Here is a 22,441-nt window from a genome sequence, read left to right as displayed (position 1 = left end):
ATTCGTCGCACGAGAATTTAGAAAAAAAAAGATCGCGAACTCGCGAGAACTTCTGGAGAGATTTTTAGTCGAGACGCGCCATTAATTTTGGGTCGTTTTTATGGTCTAACCACACAAATCGGTCAGTTTTGTATTTTATTTTGTTGAGTCTTTAATGATCACCATGGTAACTCATATTAACAGAATTTCTTGTATATCAAGTGATCGTTTTATAAATTCCTTGAGAATTGTCATCTGCCTTTCCTACGGTTTTTACCTTTCAACCCTTTTCTCTTCTTTGGTGGTTTTTCTTTTATCTTTCCTTTTAATTCATCCAGAGTCGTTCTATCTAGATACTCTGAAATATCCTTGGCAACGCCTTCCTGATAACTAGGTGGTACCAAGCGCCTAACACAGAACTCTCTTTCTTGATCCTTATTTCTGAAGGTAAAGAACTTAGGATGCAACTCATAGTGGGTCATGAACGATCGACCGAAGCACGACATTCTCATTTCCACTTCCACCGAACCCGATGGGTTTTCGCCAGGATCTAATAGATTGAAGCTACCTTTTACCTTAAACGGTTTTGGCAGATTTTCCGGATCATTTTGAGCCATCGCTACTTGATCGCATAAACATCCAGGCAATGTTATTTCGGTCTCAGCAATGGGATACATGTCCCCGAAGCGAAAGACACCGACCTTTGTCATCCTGGTTTGTAATTCCCTTACCAGATCTTTCGGTTCCTTGATGAACAGACAACTTCTACCTATCATGAAGTAAAAGGTACCATCCTCGGTGAGAGGTGGTGGTTTCACCGAGTAAAAGTCTTCCCGCGTGATTTCGAACGTGGGGAAATCGAGGAATGAGATCTTCACCGCGATTGGATGTTCACCGATGTCTTTGAGTTTACTTTGTGTCAACGTCAACTTGTGAATCAGCATTTCGACCATATAGATTTGGTGGTCGCGACCACCGAAACAGGACATCTTGGATGTTAAATGGTTTTGAAGGTAATTAGATATTTGATACTGGGAATTTTTAGAGGTTCAATATATCGAGAGTAAATGACAGATCTCGAGTGTGTAACAATTGAATCGCGAGTATGATATATGGCTGATTCATGCATGCATTTAGTCTTACGAATTCCTAGCATCATCGAGTTAACGCACCGATGGATTATCTGTTACGATAATTTTCCCCAAGGGGAATCTAAACACCGATACACAACGACTTTCTTCCTATATCTCGCTTCCGTGTCTATAGATATCCCATCATCAGTCTACCGATAAAAATCGCCTCGACGTACAGTCACGTATATCCCATCCAGCATACGCGACCGTACAGCGTCTCTAATTCCATTGGCAGTTATTACTTAGCTCCCACAGTGATGTATACTTAATCTTACGCCACGAAACAGCCTGCCAGAACCGTTACGAAAATCTAAAAGAAAGTCTTAGCAAAACCGTCCCTTTTTCCGCTATTCGCGCGATAATCCCGCTACTCGGTATCGTCAAGTATATTAGAAACATCCTTAACCCTAGGTTAATCTCTTTCCCTTTTACATCCCTATTCTTATTTGTCTCTTTCTTCCCCCTTCATCCCTGTTTCTTTTTTCATGACTAATCGTTTAAACCTATTTGCGAACAGGTCCAACGCCCGTTACAACCTGCCGCAAGAATCGCGCGACAGTTTTCTCTCTCAGAAGATGCCGAAACGTGGAACAACAACTTTGGAACGATTCGTCCCATTCCGTGGTCGCGGTTTCTGTTCTGGACTCTCCAGCCACCGAAAGCGACCGACAGCTCCAACGTTGGCCCAGCCGAACACCGAGGGCCGAAGTATGCGCTAATTGGTACGGGCGCGCGCACACATACACAGAAACACATATGTATAAGAGAAGACTCGAGTCCTATGTAAAGACCGAGACAGCCAGAAAGGGGCGACTCAGTCGTACGGACGAAGAAAAGAAGGTTTGTAAAACGAGAGCGAAGAGAGGAGAGATATCGTGAACGCGCTGTGGCCTCTGGTTCGGAGGACGCTTGGAAGCTGACCAGGCAGAAGTAAAATTCCGGGCCGGGCGACACGGCGGCTCGTTAAAATGCTTCTGGGGGTTTCGGGCGCGGGACGCTCCACGTAATTGGCGATTAGCGATTAAAACGAACGAACGTCTCTTTCTCTCTTTCTATGCTGTTCGGATCGCGTCCTCTCCTCGTTCCCTCTTGTCACTGCTCTTTTCTTCACTGTCCCCGGCCGTGTGGACAGAGTAACGTTCGTATAAAGCGTCTTTTATCGGCTCACCTTAGAATGAGAGAAAAAGGGACTCTGTGTAGATTGGCCGATTTTATCTTCTACCTGGCAACGATGACACTCGACCGGGTCGTTTTTGAAACTTCTTTCCTTCTGGTCGCGAGACCAAGGGGGGGGAACAGGGAATGGCGTCCTTAATCGTGTGACTCGAGGCAACGATGATCACTTTCCGGACGGGATTCGTAGTCATTTCTTGCTCGTTTTCGCCTGGGAATCCGAACGGTCCGCAATCCGCGCGAACGTTTACTGGCATCCGGATGACCGGAAATAAATACCGAACCGAGTGGACACTAATTTGATCGTATTTAGTCTGCAAAGGAAGCTTGTTAAGCCGAAAATTGGTCGCCCAATGTCCTCTGCTTTTAATTGCGTCTTATGACCACGGTTATTAATTTTCGTATTGGTTTTTAGAACGGTATTAAAATTCTTACGATATTGGTTCTCGTATCGGTTTGTTTCCTAAATGAAGAAAAAAGTGACATTTATTTTTGCATCAGCGTACCAGCTAAAAAGGTGTTAAAAAGGGGTACTTCTCGGGTAATATTCTGTCTGTAGTAAGAACACTTGGACGGTGCATAAATTGGAGAGTTAATTGGCTCGAAGTAAAAACACGTCTTACACTTCGATAAGTTACTGAGATCTTGTTAAGAGTTACACGAGATACTTATTTTCTCACGAGCGAAGCTTAAAAGATCTCGGGCGCTTATACCGTATATCACGTCGTTATCAAATTTATAAGAATATCCTGAATAAATCGTAAAACAGAAACGCAATTTCACGTATTCAGCACCATCGAAGATAATAAGTAATCGTTTCTGTAACCATACGATTCGAATTTCCTGGTACATTTTACTTCGTCCTGGGCTCGATAAAGAAATTACACACGCTCGTTGTCCTTGTTACAGTATTAACTCCCGTTAAATCGTGGTGGAAACCAGGGGACGCTCACGCCTGCTATTTATCCAAGGTTCGCGCGGGAACGCTTTTGTTCGCGGCTTGGTATCGACGATCGGAATTATATGGCGAAAACAGCGAGGCCGAGTGAAATTAAATGCCGCTCAGCCACTTAAGGATCGACCATTGTGATTTGCGATTTTTACCACGGTAGCGGTCTCGAAGCCGACCAGGTTAATTTGCCTCCTCGTCGATAACCGTTATTTCGGTATTGCCCGAAAGTGGTTACCCTTGTCCCGATATCCGGATATTAGGATTAGTCATCGTACTAATCTGTGATGAGCCTGTACATGCAAACGATTGACTCGTTTGTAGATATATGGGTAATATACATGGATAACGATGATTATCATCCTCGAGAATATCGTTTTTCAATCTTGACATTATAGACATGATTTATACATTCAATACAACTTACAATTGGTAAATCAAACTATTAACATATCGCAACTAATTTCGACAAAATATTACACAGCTTTAGCCTCCAGTTATTTATTCAAGGCATAATATTTTTTTTACACCGGTTTTTACATTTCTCTTCCCGTTTTATGTTTCAGTTAAGCAATTGTAAACGTCTAATATTTTATATCAGATTTTTTTGCAGAATCCTTATTACGTTCCAATACTGTCAGTAGATTTCTTCGATACTTATTCACCTTCTATTCAATTTTTAATTTAATTTATATTTTTAATTATTCGAATCATTTACCGTTCGATGTCCAACGACGCATTCATTTAGTCAGTGTCCAGAGGGATGGGTGGCGTCGAAATAACTCGGCGGAACCTTGATAGCGCACGAAACAATCCCACGACATTATTTCCTTTGCAGAGCTCCTCGTTTCCAGTTGTTCTCGAGCGGTTGCTCGCTGGCGCGCCCGCGCGCGCGCGCGCTTCTACGTACTTGTTACAGTGCTCGCCGCGGAACACCATTCTGACTGGCGGGTTCATCGGCAATTTGAATAATTCTCTCTCGAAAGGAACGGTTTCTCATCTCGAATTCGCCTAACGTCCGATGTTTTTGTTGCACTGGCCAGCTCGCTCGCTATTTACCTCGGAATGCGAGTGTTTCTGCTCCACGCCACTTCGTAAATGTTCCATTCCCACGGAGAAAAGTCCACGAAATGATGGCTCCCACCATCTGATTTTCGTTTTCCAACTAATCTTTCCATTCGCAGACTATCTTTTAACGAACATTTCATTCACTTTCTCTTCCGCGTGTCATTTGTAAATCGATCTAGTAGAGTTCTATCCAACAGAGCGACATATTACACACGCCAGAATATCCGAGCCAAATAGCAGGAGAAGAACAAAAAGACAGAAGCAAACTATCGACTCTCCGAATCTCTCTGGCGATCGAAATATCGCGTGCAAGAGAGTTTCGAGTCCCTTTGGTTAAATCGAACCAGAGCGCTGATCCTCAGGTTCGCGAGACCTGGGAGACCCTCGTCTCCGATTTTCGATGATCTAGATCTGGGTAGCACCAGGAAGCCAGGACCGAAGGCAAAATTACCGGTGCCAGTGGAAGGAGGCCTCGTTCGCTCGCCTCGAGAGGTCAGAGGGCGATAGCGGTACCTTCTTCAGAACCAAGGAAGGCCTCATCCTCCACGTCCTACCACCTATCGTGCTAGTATGCACTGCACGCTCCAGTACGAGCGTTCCAGCTCGTGCTCGCGCGCGTCCATATACATGCACATGCAGATTCTTTTGCACACACGTCCAGACGGAACACACGAACCTGTTCATAGAGAGCTGGAGGCTGGAGAAAAGTGGTCGTGCAACGAATGCTAAGGATGACCGGCGGCGGCGGCGGCGGCGGCGGCGGCAGCGGACCAACTATGCTCGAACAGAGGGCAGAGAAGAAGATGCAAGAGGGACAGAAGATAAGAAAGAGAACAAGGAAGAATCAACCGGGAGGATATTAGAAGGCACTCTCCCGCGGCGCTAGACGAAATTTGTCAAACAACCCGGCGGGCCCCAATTTGTTCTGCTGCGTGTCTTTACCACGATGAAAGAGCCGTAGGTGGTTCTCGAGGATCCTTTTGCTACACGATCGGTGGATGGTCGTTATCGTTGCTACCAGCGATCTTATTAGGTTATTAAATGCTCGAGGATTAATGCCATGTCTCTGACCTGCCCGATACATTTATAAATCTCCCGATATCAATTGACTCTGCTGTTCGAAACATGCACGAAGCAGACGTGCGCTACCGTGAAACGTATTAAAAATCTATGTCGTGTACTTATTCTTATCGTACATCGTTTAATCAAGATTCAAATATCACGACATCATCGAGTGTAATTAGCCGACGAAAATGAACGAATATCATACGTATAGGCATACACATATGCACACACGTGCGTATACAGGGGCGTAGCGCTTCGTGTTATTTCAATTTGCATGGTGGCGGGTAATCGCGTTCCCAGAACTAATTTAGCCGTATCGGACGCGGGACACGGTTCGTGATCGTAAGCCAGATAACGCTACAGATGATTATCAGACGGCGCGATTTCTTGCTCGCCGGAAACCGTAAGTAAACGCGCTAAGCTGCGCGTCAGATGGCAGTCACAAATTAACCGCCTATTATTTACCGCTTCACGCTGTTCAACATCATAAACCTGAACCCGTTACAATTTCAAACGTTCGCCTGTGTGCTCAATTGTATGGTAATTCTTCACGAAATACGAAGATGAGAAAAAAAAAAAGATTAAAAAGTGGGAGAAATCCTTACGCAATTCACCATTCTTCTCGCCGCTTTCTGAATCCATTCATACGCAAGAAGAAAGAGAGAGAGAGAGAGAGAGAGAGCAACGTTATAACACACTTGGGATATATCCAGCTGAAGATAACGTTTCCAGATTCTCATTCGATTGCACCACAAATTAACAGAATTAACGAGCAACGCCGTGGCCAGTGACAACAGGCACTACAGTGTTCGAGAGACGAGAAGATAATTGCGTTAAACCTGACGTTTCTTTTACGACGATCTTTCATGGCTGGTTAACCCAGACGTGTAACAATCATTTTCGTCGGAACGCACTTATCGGCGAAATGAACTGGGCAGTTTCCATCTCAAGGTCAATCTTTACAGCCTCGCCTTCAAGGTAAGATTGTTCGTTGTTCGTCCGTTTGAGATACGCAGGTGAACGAACTCCATATATCGCTCTTCTTTCTTTCTTTTTTTTCAGGATCTTTAACTTTTAAGTGAAAATAAGTCCAGGGAAAGTATTGAAAGATCTTGACCGAGAAATCATTGCGACATATTGTCAAGTACGATTTTCGGAGGACAGAAAACTGCATTGGAATAACTGTTCAGCGCTGAGAAAAGCAAATAGAAAATATTTGCATTTCTTTTAGGCAGTTTCACGCCATTCGATACCACAAGTCAGTTTTTGCCACGATCCAATTGATTCGTGGAAGGTAACTGTTGTGATCTCCACTCGTCGTTATCGTGCTTCCTCAGCGGAGAAGCTCCGCGTTTCTTTTCGTACCTTCGAAAGAATATCGAGAAGCTGATTATTTGCTTCACCAACGATGACCAGCGTCGGGATTTTTTCGCCGTTGAGCTTCCTCGCTTTGAGAAATCCTTCTCATCATCGAGCAGCTCGAGATCTCAAGGATCTCGTAATGAAATTAACTACTCGAGCACTTTTTCCAGAAACCAAGGACTTCCGTTCGACGATCGGTCGAGTCCCTCGCGTAAATACATTCTAGAAATTATGCGGCCGCATCGGACCGTGTATGCACGTGCAGCTCGCGTTTAAATCGTGTAACCTATCGGAAAAGATCGTTACCAGGAACCATAAGAGCCCCGGCCGCATCGGCACGAGACACACGGGATGAATCTTCAAGAACCGGGTTAGCAACGACCGTTGAAGTGCAAGCCGGGATCCAGAGACGAGAGGCAGTTTGCCAGAGAAAACGGTCCGAGCACCCACTTCGCGAACCTCTAAAACACTTTAAAGGGGAATGAAACTAGTCGTAAGGGAATATAGACTATCGTTGCCAGTGTAACCACAATGGCGCAAGTCTTGGAAGCGGCACCACCGACTGCGCCACGGCCTGTGGAACACCTTATCCATTAGACTATTATTTAGACAACGTCTTAAAGACTGGTGTCTCGAGCGGCCACAGCCTGTAACTTTGCCAGCGGGCAACTTGTAATTTGAAAATTACCGCGGCGCCCCTCAGCCGCGTGAAATTAATATATCCGATGCGTTCGGATTATTTGAACAAATTGCGGTCGGGTACAGACGAAGCGTATTCTCGCGTGTTTTCGACGCTCGTTACGCAACGATAACGGAACTCGGCGATGACACGACTTATTCCTACGGAGATACATTCCTACAGTTAGAAAGAAACAGCAGAAACCGATGACAGAAATCATATCACGTAGCGCCATGAATTCCCCTGTCTGCCGCTCGTACGAAGTTAATTACAGCCGCGAGTGTTGCTCCTAACGAGGCAGTCGCGACGAGGCTCAAGTAAAGTCGAAGCACGGAGTTGGTAGGTAAGAAATTCACATAATGCACGATTGAATTCCGGTTACTAAATAGAAGTGGAACGTAAGTTAATCGTAGCCAAGAGAAATTAAGAGACTTGACTTAGGTAGCTGATACCTAAGCTACAACGACTCTTTCCTCTCAATGGAGTTATAGCATTCGTGGCGTACGACGTTCCCGCATGATTAAGCCAGTGAACTGAATTATATTCCGCGAATTATATTCAATTCAATCGTCGAATCAATAACAGTGGAAAGATGTTTTATCATTTTATTTCTTCTGTTCCACGTCAGAAACTATTTTCATACGAAAATTCGCACTCTATAGACAAGCTACGAAACTGCGAAACGTAGATAAGACACGAGAAAGCGTTTGAACATCAGATCTATTCCGCAACTCGTTTGCGATCAAGCTCTTCCGATCGCGGAGGTCGTGATCACGTTGTACGTTCGATCTCTGTATGCGCTCGCTTCGAAAATCAGGGCAAGCCGCTTCCTCTCGCGGGAACGTCGCGAACCTACGCCGACATCTGCCTCACGAACAGCATATCGCGTCCTCCTCTCTTACATTCCCAGGGACTCATTCCTTTCCGCGGCGTCAACCTCCGATGGAACATCCGAACCGGCGATAACCTAAATCTATCTGGTTGCAGCACCAGATGCATCTATCTGGCGGGTGAAGTTAAGCCGTTCCATCGTTCGGGAACTTGCATTGGTCATCGTCTCGGGGTTCTACTAACGAGAATGACTAAGAATAGACGACTACGAGAGATCCTGGACAGCTGCGACGCGGGGAGAGGCAACGAGACGCCGCGCCGGAGCTGAAGCCTGGAGAGAAGAGCGAGTAGTAGGCAAAGGGAGCCGGGTTAGGTAAAGCACAAAGGTAGGAGAGAAGGGAGGTAAAAATGTTTGGTGAAAAAGAGAAGGAGGGGAGGATAGGAAAGGGTGGGAGACGAAGAAAGACGAAAGGAGAGTGGCGAAGGGGGCAAGAAGAGAAAGAACGGGGGGCAGGAAGGGAAGAGGGAGTGGACCACGTTGAGGTCGCGACCCGTAGCCCGCAGGCCCCAGTGAAAGGCCCAACGGCGATCCGCATCCGCGGGGCCCTGAGCGATCGAGACAGCCAACCTCACGAGAGACCGAGCGAAACCGAGACGAACGAGCCAGCGAGCCCTCTACCCGAGGCACCGTGAGCCGTTTCTTAAGATCGCGTTCTTCTTAGCGAGCCCACTGCCATTATGGGGCACTTAAAGTGGCAATCGTGTGGAAGGCAGCACCGCCGTGCGATAGCCACGAGTTGCGCAACCTTCGGTGACCCCACCCTGCGAAACCACACCGTGAATCGAGTCCTACGAAGGAGCAAGTGGATCCATGTTCGATAACTAATAAATCGCTGATAACTAGACGGTGACGAGTGGCCACGTTCCCCGGGAGATTTGTAATAGGAACGACGCGAATGATTGATGCAATTTGAGAAAAAGGGGATAGCTGTTTGCAAATAGTAGACACGATTTTCCAATAACTTCCTCTCTCTTTTAACCTCAAGACGATAAATATAGGTAGCGCTGTTGTTACAGTGTCTACATGGTCTTGTCCCAATTTGGGAAAGTTTCTATTTTCTTATCTGCAATCATAAAATCAATTTTCGAAAACTTTCCTCTTTTTTTGTTTTTGATATCGTTTCGCATAGAGTGGCCGGTTCTTCACACAGATTCTTCGTGGCAGTGGAAGCTTCTCCCGGTGGCTGAGAGTCCGAACAATCACGGATACAGCTCTGATCGAACGATAATTGGATAGATTACGCGGAACCTCCCCCCAACTCCGATAGCATCTCGTTTATGCGCCCGTTTTATGTGTTATACGGCCCGTGGTCCTCTGCAACGTGTACTTGACTACAATACGTTCACCTGGCCCAGTGTCTATAAACACGATACGGTGGTCGGTATGAGAACATTTTTGCTTGTTGTTAATGCTTAAGAACCATGGAGAATGATCGCGTTGGCTTCTTGACTTCCGACTTGGTCTGCTGCTGTCTTCAGCACTTCTACTTTCTCGTTCATCCTGGAAAATTAATCCATTATACATTCAGGCTTTAGTGCAAAACAAAAAAAAAAAAAAAAAAAAAGGAGGAGAAAACAGAGCAACTTTCTACGTATTCTCGTGCAAAATTAATCGAGTCGTCCTTCGTGCAACACGCAAGTTTCATTAAAATGAAATTAGTTTCAGATGAAAGATTTTCTTACAATTAGACAATTTACTTCTGTTCGCAAGGATCACAATTTTCTTTTTTTAACTAACACTGCTATCATATTATTACATTTACAAAAGGAAATGGCACTTGAGTGTAAGATATAGCCGGAACGTTAGAAATACTAGGAACAGGGTTCCTACGAGTAATTCGCGCGAAATGGTAATTCTAATAGCGATAAGGAAACTAGCATCCGAGCCAGGACTCGTGAAAACGTGGAGGAGGCGTGATCACGCGATCGCATAAAATTTCAGCCGGCGTATCCTACGATTTAGACGCGGCTGTCCGCCACGGCCATGGATCTTCGTGGAACTCTAGAACCTGAACGTCCCTATTTTCACAGTCGACGTATCCCCGATCAGTGTACGTTTCTGAAACGACGGTGTTTAAAACACGAATCGAAAACAGCGGGAATGATAAAGATCAAGGTGGAATTGCGAAAATAGAGCGGACGATCCGTTTCCACGCGTTCGCGATGAAATCCGGGTGACGCGGACGCTGATGATGCGAGCAAATCTCGGTGAAAAAGTACGGATTGTTGTTTGCCAGAGACTCGATAACAGCGCGATCGTTGATTCTTAGGCACCGCTGATTTTTATCCATCGAGCAACGACTGTCTGCGACTATAATTATACGATATCAGCGATAACGAGGATCGTGTCGAACGGTTGAAACACGCGAGCCTGATAATTACGGGATATTTGACGTTTGACAGGCTGTGCACGATCGAGAGATGATCGAAGTTTGCTACCGAAAGTTTGTTCGATACGCCGGTATAATCGATTCTCACCTTTGATACTAATTCTTGCCTGTTCGACGTGTGATACGATTTAATCGGCGGTTTCAATTACACGGCGTTAACTTTTAATTAGTACGGAGCAGAAGATGTGGAGTGAAAGATAAAGCGTGCGCTACTTGTAACTCTATTATGGAGCGGTATAGTTCGATCGCGGTACCGTTCCGGTAGAGGCTTTCAAATCAAAAGAGAATCTGGTCCTAGTGGAAAATAAGGGATACAGGGATAGAATTCAGTGTGGTAAAATTTAGTCAAGATCATGCGTACAACATGAAACAACTAATTGTGTCTCCTAGTCGTTGCAACTGGGACATGGATCGAACGTTTTAACACAGAGTCGCTCGAGAACCCGTGAACTTGCGAAATGTATATCTCTACTCTGTAGCGAGAGTTATAGTAAGCAAGATACGCGAGGCAATCGATCAAGAAACCGTGTCATCGATTCGTTGGAAGAATGACGTGACTAATTGCAAGAAAAATGACTCTCGAAGGAAACTGGGTTGAAATAGAAAGTTTGTCAATTGCTCTATCGTTCGGCAATTGAAAAATTCGTTCCCCTTGGTGTACAACTTTCAAAATTACGCAGATTTGCGTATACGGGGTCCAACGAAAGCTAGCCCCCTTTCTCCAATAATGGGTTAGCCATCCGATGTGTTTCTCCATCTCTTCGTCTCGCTGAACGATCAAACAGTTTCATGTTTCAGTTTCCCGTGGAATCGTGTAAAGTGGAACGATCGACTATCGTGGACACACGTAGAAGAAAAAGGAGCAACGAACGAAAAAGCGATAAGAACCGCCACGATTCTAGCGGAGCGCGAATGAAGCATGATGCTGACTGTGGGAAAACGATCGACTCCGGCGGAAAGAAGGTCCGTGGATCTGGCAAAAAGCGTTAAACTCGTGATTAGACCCGGATTCGCGCATGCCCTTGCTCGCGTCCGATTCCTCTTTTGTATCCATGCTTCCATCGTCGCCGATATCCTCCCCAAGTCCACCTTCTTTTCTTTTCCTTTCGGCGTTTTTCGCGATCGCTCCTCTCCTTTCTACCCTCCCCTCCCGCGGGGATCGTTGATACCCTCGAGCCTCCCCTGGCACGAGTTCGATCGACGTTCGTCGGTTGGAAAAAAAAGAGCTGAGGTTAAAGAACGATTTTCGAGCCGATGTTCACCGCGATCCGTAAACCGTGACGATCTTTAAGAGGTTTTGATTTAACGCTTCTTTCGTACGGATACAATCGGCTACCACCGCGTGGTCGTTCCGATTTCTGCGCCAACCGATTTCCCATTCCCATTAGGTCCGCGTCGTGGCCGCGTCTTCCCTCCGAATAATTACGCGACGCAATTAACGCGATCTCGCGGAGATCGGAAATAAAGACAAAACGTGTTAAAGATCGTGTACAACGATCGAGAACGTTATCGTATCAGGTTGAAGACACCGTGTCGCTATTAACGCGTTAAATATCGTGCTCCACAGAGGAGTCTGTTCGTTGGTTGGAATGCTACAACGGGAAATTGGAGAGCAGCCTCTCGGATGAAACTTTTCTCGAATGAAACTGGCTTTAAATAGAGACAACCTTCTGTTTAGCATCGGTGATTGCAATTTAGTGTCAATCAACGGAAGACACGGCTGGAGCACGCTCAGCAGTCATCAGCTATTAATTGCCGATCAAAAGTAGGAAATGGAATCGTGTCTGGATGATTCCACGGATCATTAAGCGTGATGCGTGTCGTGTATTCAATATCATCTCGGCAATACTCGGCGCGTCGCTTGCTTCCACAAATTTGTTTCACCAAGGATATTTATCAATCGAAATGGGACGATAGGCGGTATTTTCTGGCAGCGTATCGGTATCTATTCGTGCAGAGATTAGTTTACACTAACGACTAAACGAAAAAACTGTCCGAAGAAAATTTGTCACTACGTACTAATTTGTCACTAGTTGCGAAAAGATGATGGATAGGATTCCGATTTGATCCGTGAATAATAATGCCTTTGAAAATTGGATAATACTCGCAGGTTAATCATAGCCACACTGTACATAGTCTCACTTATCCAGGACTCTAATACAAGTAGCAAGCAAGAAATTGTACAGCAGAAAGAAAGTAATCACGAAGAAGCGGGTTTCCTCGCACGGCTCGCGGTGAGCCTCTAATCGAACTCGTTCCAATCTCACAGTTTCACGGCTGAGTTTCAACTTAGCGTATTTTCCACGGGAACCGGCGGTAAAAACCGTAGCTGTATTTGAGAAATTTATCGCACGTGCTGCTCGCGGTGGGTAGCCGAGGTGAGAAAAGAGGGATCGTAAAGAGCCGCGTGGAATAAGTGGAAAAAGACGGAGCAAGTAGTCCGAGGCACGTAGCGTGACCCAAACCCGTGACAAATTCATCGTGTCACGCTGTCTCACGTGTTCCGGGGATCGTGGACCACCGATCGCGTCGGGACGATAGAACGCAACGCAATCGTGACTCTCGTCGTTGATATAATTTCAAAGCGGAAGAAACCTGACCATTAACGCGCCATTAACGGCTCTGATCATGCGTGACTCTTTCCACGGGTTTTAAATACGAGCATGTAGCTCATTCCTCTTTGAAACGATCCCTCACGTCTGATTTGCAATTAACCTTTTTGCAGTTAGTTTCTTTCTCCTCTTTTCTTTCTTATCTTTTTTTTTTTTGTTTTTTTTTTTTGCGATCCTTCAATTATCTCTTTAACGTTCAAACTTCTCGATACACCCGATTCTGAAATTAATTGAAAGATATAATTTCTCATTTTACATCGGAATAAATAATAGACTCTTAGAGTCTACTTATCGAGATTTCTTCTCACATGGATCCTAATACGATATTATCCTTCCCTCGAGCATCAAAGGATTTCTCTAAACGTGGCGGATTCCCTCGTTAATCACCCGGCATCCCTGAATGGTCCTCCAGAACCCGTTGCACGCGCGAGCAGACCGTCCTACCGGCTTTATCTGGCTTCGATATCATCGGACGCGTCACCCATCGATCAGTCAATCTCTCATCGGATCTGCGAGTCCCATAGATGGCTGTCCCGGACGCGTTGACCCGCTTCCAAATTCCAGATTCGTCTTCGACCTCTCCGTCAGGCGATCCTGAAACGGGTGTTGCTATTCTGGAGGCAATCAGGCCACGAATTTGAGCGAACTGAAAGCGGTCGTTCGTGGCGAAGCGAATACCGAACGGGGTTGGGACACAAGGATATGGAGGCATCGATACATCATGGGGTCACAGCGGGTGTCGTTAGATACCATCTTCGTCAGCATCCTCGGTTAGACGCGTGCGTAGCTCACTCGAACGGGCAAGTCTCGTCATTATATCCCTATATGCTTATCCGTATCGGTCCAATATTCGGTCACGAAACTGAGCCGGAGCTTTCGAAACTACGCAGGAATTACCGGCCTCTCGTTAACAGATCGCTAACATATTCCTCGGTCTAATGGGGTTAACGAGAAGCTTACGTCTGTTTACACGAAATTACGGCGATCGCTACTAAATTCTGACGTACGTTCGAGGGATATAAAGGAGATAAAAGAGAAGCGTTTCCTCGAAGGGTGAAGATAAGAAGATATTTCGGCATCTGGAAGAATGTCAGGAATGAATTTGATGAAACGATTAGATGGAAATATGAGCGGGGTGTAGGTTATTGTGAACAAAATTTTCAACGATATATCTTGGTGCATGGATGTCTTATCTTATCTTCTCGATTCCAAGAGAACAGTGAGTTAGGTAGTCAGTCTTTCGCGTGAAATGTCAGAACATCGCGAAAATACGTTTCACGAAGACTGCTCTTACTTCCTGCCAAGTTGCCCACCATCATTTACATCCAACACGTTTTTATGAAACCTTGGGAATTAATCGCGAAGAAAGCACGCGAATCTGAAAAACGGAAACCGGCTAGACGCATCTGATAATCCGTTGCGCCACACGCCATTTTAATCTCTTCCCGGAGAAGAGCCGTACCTCTAGGTACCTCGCATTCCCTGAAATGTGTCTCGCCATTGTCTTCAAACACGGTCATTAAGGTCTGCTCGCAGTTACACCAGTGTTGAGAGAGTTATAAAGACGAGTCATCTGACCAAAACGTTTTCTCCCAGTTATCTTCCGATCTGTTTCTCCGATTTTAATTAAAAGCTTGAAAAATTCATTCGATATGATTCTACTATACATTTTATCTTTTGTGTATCTTCTTTCCTTTAACAGCAATTTATTTTAACACTAGAACTACCGAGATGGTCAAAATGACCAATTCATAATTTTTGTTGGATATTTTATCGTATGTAACGTTCTTTCTTTCTTTCCTTTTAGCAACTTATTCCAACACTAGAACAACCAAAATGACCAATTTGTAATTTTTTAATTTTAGATATTTTATCTTCTATTGTATCTTGTTTCTTTCTTTTTAGCAATTTATTTTAACACTAGAATTACCGAGATGGTCAAAATGACCAATTCATAATTTTTGTTGGATATTTTATCGTATGTAACGTTCTTTCTTTCTTTCCTTTTAGCAACTTATTCCAACACTAGAACAACCAAAATGACCAATTTGTAATTTTTTAATTTTAGATATTTTATCTTCTATTGTATCTTGTTTCTTTCTTTTTAGCAATTTATTTTAACACTAGAATTACCGAGATGGTCAAAATGACCAATTCATAATTTTTGTTGGATATTTTATCGTATGTAACGTTCTTTCTTTCTTTCCTTTTAGCAACTTATTCCAACACTAGAACAACCAAAATGACCAATTTGTAATTTTTTAATTTTAGATATTTTATCTTCTATTGTATCTTGTTTCTTTCTTTTTAGCAATTTATTTTAACACTAGAACTACCAAACTGTCTGAAATGACCAATTTATAATTTTTATATTCTATATGATGCGGAACAACATTTTTAGAGATTTAAATGATCGTTCGTAAAATGTATAAATAAGAGCTTGTTGTAATTCACGTTGTACCATAAGCTTTTCTATTTTTATACTTTAATTAACACAGACTGTGTAAACGCAGCCTTAAGAATCCACGTTCACCGTCGAGGTGGCGAACATACGCTTTATCGCAGGCTCATTGTGATGCCTCGTGACACATATTACAGGACTTACGAAACACTTCCGCGCGTTCGACAAGTTTGCTAATGCTGCTCCCATTTCTCTCTCTCTCTCTTTCTCTTTCTCTCTCTCTCTCTCTCTCTCTCTCTCTTCATTTTAACAGAAATCATGCGATTCTTTCTCTCAAACGATCAACTCTCTTTTTGCCAAACGGACGGCATATTCTCGATCGATATTTCGCAAGACGAGAAGATTCATAACGAGCAGAGGGAATCGTACGCTTGAATCAATTTCGTCATCGGGTCAAATCCGGCGTCTGTCGGCAGTGGAAAAGTTGCAACAAACCGTCAGAGCATTCCGCGTCCCAGACAATTACGGGCATCGATCGGTTCGGTTACGCCTACGATCGTTCTCGTTACAAAATCATCGGTCAACGAGATTAACAAAGGGTTCGGAAACAGTTTTATCTGTTCTCGATCTGAAGGCAATAAAAGTCCACTGGAGGCCCCCTCTGAGATAGCGCAGAAAATGTCGGCAATACCCTTTCTTACGACCGTGGTTCGTCATGTTGCTCGATATAAAATGATCGTCGATCGAAAATTAACAGAACGATCCGCCGTAGCCACGCTCTCGAGCCCAGTAATCAGCTCGTTACGTAAAAATACCTTCCTTTCTCTTTTTCTTTTTCTTCTTCTTCCTCTTCCTCCTCCTCCTCTTCTTCTTCTTCTGCCGCGTAAACGGTATCGTTGTACATAAATTATCTTCGCACAGATATAACACTCATAATCGCTTACTAATTACAAATCAAAGATTGTATAATTGAAAACGAGATCTTTCTATGCTTATACATCGCCGTGATTTCTGCTATGCTTTCTAATTCTGTTTGCGTACGAGAAATATATCGCTGCCGCATGATCCGTTTCGTAATTAAGTAATTACGAAAATAGACTTAATTACGAGAATTGAAACGTCGACTTACTTTCCCATTTTGAATAACAAAGTTCTTTTGTTTCCCAGATCGGATGTATTCCAGCGGTGTACACTTGGGTATTTTGTCTGTCACCGGACTCGTATTTACGACTGGCACTAGCGGCTAGAAGTAAAGGAGGAAGCCATCGAGCTGTGACTCGCCGGAGTCGAAGCTGTCGATCCTGAACGACAATGCCAGGCGTCCACAAGAGCGAAAACGTATCCGGACGCGGTGGCAGGAACCCGCATCAGCGGCTCATTTATTCAGCTGGTCGACGTGGAAGTCGCCTACCGTCGTGGCCTCGTTCCACCCTCTCGCTCCGGTCATCTCCATCTGGAAACCCCTTTGCGCCGCGGAGGAACCGAGGACAGCGAGAAAGACGTGGCTCATTACGCGACACGGTCCTCTTTTATTGTTCATTACGGTAATGAGCCGGCCCTGCCTGTTGCATTTCGGATTAGCCGGCGATCAATTAGCAACCGGCCACGACAAGGAGAAGAGGAAGAGCGGGGGAGGAGTAGGTAACCCGAAACTGGAAAATAAATAAAACCCCAAAGGGTTGGAAGGAAGGAGAGGGGGGGGGGGAAGAGGGAGAGAAACACCGACGGGTTGACTGAAGTTAGGGGCCTTGGGTATATAATCGGCACCGAATTCGAGAGAATGCGAGACACGTGTATTAATTTCACGGGACGGCTCGTAAAACTCGTGCCTTTACGATTCTAGCGCAGATACCGGGCGTACGTTGGCTCTCTCGGCTGAACGTCGGCCAGTCAGACAGGTAGGTACAGGTTGGTACAGGTAGAGGCGTATCCGATACGCTGCCCCGAACGTTTATTTAAAACACCTTTTCCAGCCGGGGCCCCGTGAGTAATATTACTACATAGATACTCTCTCAAGGATTTTCGTTTAGATTCACGTTCGTTTCACTTTCTTCCTTTTCGTACTCGCCCTTCGTACTTCCTTCTCCTCCTCTCTTTCTCTCTCGTTTCTTCGTGTTTTTCGGCGAGGCTCGAAAGAGACGAGCGAGAGGTAATGAGCGAAGACGTGTAATTCGCCATTACAGGTCGTTCACCTTCTTCGTTCGCCTTTCTTCTCGAGAAATTTGCGTATTTGCACAGAAAAGCGCGGAACAGTCGATTTGAATTTCAAATCGCTCAGTTTACGTGAAACAATTATGTAGAAGTAGCGTCAAACGTGGCCCTTTAAGGCGAGAGACCTCGAGCAGATAATCCGCTCTTCGGCAAAAATCCTTTCGGTCCTTCTCCCGGTCTCTCTCTCTCTCTCTCTTTCCTTCATTCTCTCCGATATCCAGCGGAAATTACGATTTCGTCTGCTCGATTTTGCGAACAGTTATAATTCACCCGGATACGTTCTTGCCGCAGTTGTTTTACGCCCGTTCTGATCGTTCCTTGCGCGTCGACGTGCTTCTCGAAACGGTCTGAGCCTCGTGAGAACTCGATCGAAATCCGGGCCGTTTTTTCCCGCCGGCTAATCCGCGAGCCACGAGGACAACGCGTCGTACAACAGATCGCGCTGTTTTATCACGAATCTCTTCGACCGTCCTCTGGGAGAGTTCTTTCTCGCGGCGCGTTTCGCGCGCGCGTCTTCTTTACGACGCCAATTACTCGGCCATCGGTGGAACGGTTGCGGAGTATTGACGAGGAGGGTTCCCGTTACTTCGTGGGGGGAGGCAATCTTCCAGTTCAGGCGGACGATTTGCCCTCGAAATCGAATCGAAAGCAGCCGCGATTTCCCGTGCTCGTTTATCTGTCTGTTGTGTCAATAACAATAACAACGATCGAATGAAATCGTCGAAAAGGGTCGACGATCCTGTACAAACGACCGCTTCGTTTCGCGGTAAAACTGTCGTCCCTTTTTATTTTATTCCATGTATATTTTAATTTGTTATTTGTTATTAAGTTATTTGTTTAATTAAGCAATAATTGGCAAAGAATTGCTAGAATTCTCTGAAACTTGTGTTAGATTGCAAAAACATTTATCTTTTTATTTTATTCCACATATATTTTAATTTATTATTTTTAAGTCATTTGTTTAATTAAGCAATAATTGGCAAAGAATTGCTAGAATTCTCTGAAACTTGTGTTAGATTGCAAAAACATTTATCTTTTTATTTTATTCCACATATATTTTAATTTATTATTTTTAAGTCATTTGTTTAATTAAGCAATAATTGGCAAAGAATTGCTAGAATTCTCTGAAACTTGTGTTAGATTGCAAAAACATTTATCTTTTTATTTTATTCCATATATATTTTAATTTATTATTTTTAAGTCATTTGTTTAATTAAGTAATAGTTTGCAAAGAATTGCTAGAATTCTCTGAAACTACGCAACTTGCATTAGATTGCAAAAACAGTTATCGTTTTATTTTATTTCATATACATTTTAATTTATTATTCTCAAGTTATTTGTTTAAATAAGCAATAGTTCTCAAAGAATTGCGAGACTTGTCTGAAACTACGCAACTTGCATTAGATTGCAAAAAACAGTTATTTCATTGGATGAAATTTAAGTACCGATTAACTGACAATTGTTTTCAGAAATCATTCGAACAACTTTACATGCACGTTGTCTGCACGTTTATTTCTCGTTTTATTTTATACAATAATTGAAAATAGGAGGTTCGCAGCGTTGCATGGGATACTCGTTGCGCGAATCCACATTTCTCGACAACATTCGCCGATAAACTCCGTTAAAATTGCGTGGCCTGTACGAAATACGAAGGCCATCGTTGGAGAGTTGAATCCTCTCCGCCGAAGATTAGTTAACACATGTCTTAAAACTTCCGTTTACAACAAATACTCCATGGAATTCAGTGGGAAGGGTTCATAAATATGGAAACGAAATCATTTAGGCCCGAACGTTCTTCGGTTGCCCGATGCCTAGCGCCATCCGATGCATTCCCATTGGCCATCCCGTACGATTAACGCATTTCCTATCCGGCGCAGCGTTGCCGAGGCTGCGTTCGATCGTCCGCAGCTAATCGAATGCAGAGCGTAATGAAGAGAAACTCGAAGGATCGATCTCTCGTTCGCGTTCACCGTTGAAACCCGTTTTATCCCCATCCGGCCCCGGCCATTGTCTAATTTATTCGAATGATCGTGTAAAGACTATCGTGGTATATAACGTGCACCTGTAAAACGAACCTGCGAAACAGAGGCCGGTCAGCTCGGGGAACACAGGTACCACAAAGCGTCCTACTAATAACGCGGCGATCGGTCTCGTAAAAGCTGCCGAACGAAAAACCGGGTCCAACCGATCCGGGATACCTCTCTTCGAGATACTTCCCTCCTTTCTTTTTCTCCTTCCCCCTTTTTCTCTTTCTTTCCCTCGACCTCCGCCGACCTCGTCCTTCATCCTCGTGGACCCACGCCTCGAGAGTGATCTTTCGATCGCATAAATGCAATTAATGATCTGTCACGTTTGATCCTCGCCCACCGATCGTTTCGGGTTCCTGTTTCACCTGTGCCAGCCGCATCCAGATCCCGATATACGTGGGCTGACGGTTTTCAGGGATCGAGAGAACGACGAATTCTATTTAGGAGCAAGCCCGGACGAGAGTTTCGAAACTATGCGGCGCTGGGAGCGGGAGGAAGGAGGACCCTGAGGAGGATCGGTCCCGGTGTGGTCTTTTTGCGTCACAAAGAGATCCTCCTGGTCGTGTTTCGCGATTCGTCATCGCGATGCTTCGTGGATCCTCCGGATCCTCGATATCGGCCCGATCTAATCGACGCCTCATTAAGGATCTACCAACGTCCCTCGGTCGGCGTGCAGCGTTGAGGACAGCGGTTCTCAGTTTCGCTCTTTCGTCGTTGCAAAATAGAGGATCGTTACTTTCTGTGACACGAGAGAGATGTCGAAGGCGTAGAGTTTCGATCGTTAGAGATAGATGTATTCTTCGTCTGTTTCAGTCGGAGTTTTAAAGAAGACTGTAAATTGATACGAAGCTAAAACGGTTCTTCCGGATTATATGGTGTTGTTAATTTGGTATTAGGTTTTATTTTATAAGACAAAGATATTTTTATAGCTTACAATCCTCTTTGTTCTATAAGTTATAACTTTCAACTGTTTTTCGAGACCTCCTTCTTAATGCAGTCCATATACACATATATACATACGATGACAATAAATGTCGCGCATCCATCCACATGTGTACATATTATACATGATTTACAGTTATTCCTAATTGGCAAAACCAATCGTAAAGAATCGTTCTCAAAGAAGATTCATCAAGATCCTTAATCGCGGGACGTTACGAGCAACAAGTCTAATTTTACGAGGCACCGTTTACCTCCTCTCGTACAATTCACACTATTTCGTACCTTAGAGCATTGATATTTCAGTCCCTCGACTGACGATCGTCGTCGCGCGTAAATCCGAGGAGACAATCGGCACATTTGACGCACATGGCCGCGCGACAAAGGTTCAACGTCTTCCCCTTCGTAATTACCACGAACTCGGTTAAAGACGGACGACATGTAGCTGTCGAGCGAGAACTACGAGCCGAACGGTCACGTAGCGATTGAAGAAGGTGGGAATCGAGACGATTGCGAAACGACCGGATCGAGCTGCGCGGACGAAAAAATCCCAGCCAAAGAAGAGCAGAAAATCGGTGGAAAAAATGAAAGTCAGTCTGAAAATAGAAGGGACGAATGGATCGAAACGATCGACGGGTAATTACGGGGGGAGTCCATGAGTGACTTGTCCTCTCGACTGCCTCTCTTTGTCTCGTCCATCTCTGCCGCCGTTTCTTGTTTCCCTCGATACCAGCCAATGACCATGCCATCCGCCCTGATGAATTCCAGGCCAGCGGATTCGAAACATGCTCGGTGAACAATACGTCGCGTTACTTTCCTCTCCGACTCGGAGGAAGACTCTTGTTCTCTCCTTGGATTGTCTGGACGTACGTAAGTCGCATTTTTATGACGTTTAGTAGTAATTCTAACGAATCGAAGGAAAAAAAAACCACCAATGACTGATAAATAAATTGTAATTAACGCTTCGGAAGATTGTAGCTTCGCAGATTGTGAGCGATCGAACGACAAGTAAGTCTGAGACTGACGTTTCCTAGATGCAATTACGGATCGTTTAACAGCCATAAAAGCCGGTTCTCGAGAGAAAAATCTACTTTGTTCGAAGCCACTTTAGTCACACAGGTCTCCAACCGTGTTTATAACGCATTGCAAAATCAGATAGGAGTGACTCAGCCAGCCTGACGCTCGTCAAAATGTAATATCCTCGGCGGCAGTTACGCCAACCCGACGACGACGACGATTCTGAACGCGCACCAATCCCCCCCGTAATTCAGTTTCGTCCGGTTTTCCTCTTTTTTTTTTTTTTTCTTTTTCTCTCTTTCCCCCTTGTCTTGTCTCGCCACGACGGCCAATAATCGTAACATCTCCGTGAGGAATTTCAGAGATGCGTACGACTGGACGGGACGCCTGGCCTCTAATGAGAAAGCTGTCCACTAGCCTCTTCCACGCGAGCTCGATAGCCGGCCGTCCTTCCGACGAGTGTGAACGCTCGGCCACCTACCAGATGATTCATGCTCATGCCCATCCACGTGGAAAACGAGCCGAGGAGATCCAGCGCGATCGGC

At 44.8% G+C, this 22,441-nt stretch overlaps 1 protein-coding gene and 1 long non-coding RNA gene across 2 annotated transcripts; one reads left to right on the top strand and one right to left on the bottom strand.

The window, feature by feature from the left end:
- Nucleotides 1-230: 230 nt before the first annotated feature.
- Nucleotides 231-968, bottom strand: LOC122528356. The gene has a single exon (XM_043653392.1). It carries the CDS (start codon nt 966-968, stop codon nt 231-233), a length of 738 nt encoding a protein of 245 aa, XP_043509327.1.
- A 5,079-nt stretch (nt 969-6,047) lies between these two features.
- Nucleotides 6,048-10,009, top strand: LOC122528330. The gene is made up of 4 exons (XR_006306549.1): nt 6,048-6,345; nt 6,430-7,099; nt 8,396-9,298; nt 9,430-10,009. It is a non-coding gene; the product is annotated as an uncharacterized LOC122528330 (long non-coding RNA).
- Nucleotides 10,010-22,441: the final 12,432 nt, after the last annotated feature.

Source organism: Frieseomelitta varia, unplaced genomic scaffold (genome assembly GCF_011392965.1).
Source record: "Frieseomelitta varia isolate USP_RPSP 00005682 unplaced genomic scaffold, Fvar_1.2 scaffold_249, whole genome shotgun sequence".
Lineage (NCBI taxonomy): Eukaryota > Metazoa > Arthropoda > Insecta > Hymenoptera > Apidae > Frieseomelitta > Frieseomelitta varia.
The sequence above is the reverse complement of the archived record's forward strand: the minus strand, read 5'-3'. Positions and strand labels throughout refer to the sequence as shown.

Coding starts and splice junctions, on each gene's coding strand:
- LOC122528356 (XM_043653392.1), bottom strand. CDS start 968: ATGTCCTGTTTCGGTGGTCGCGACCACCAAATCTATATGGTCGAAATG.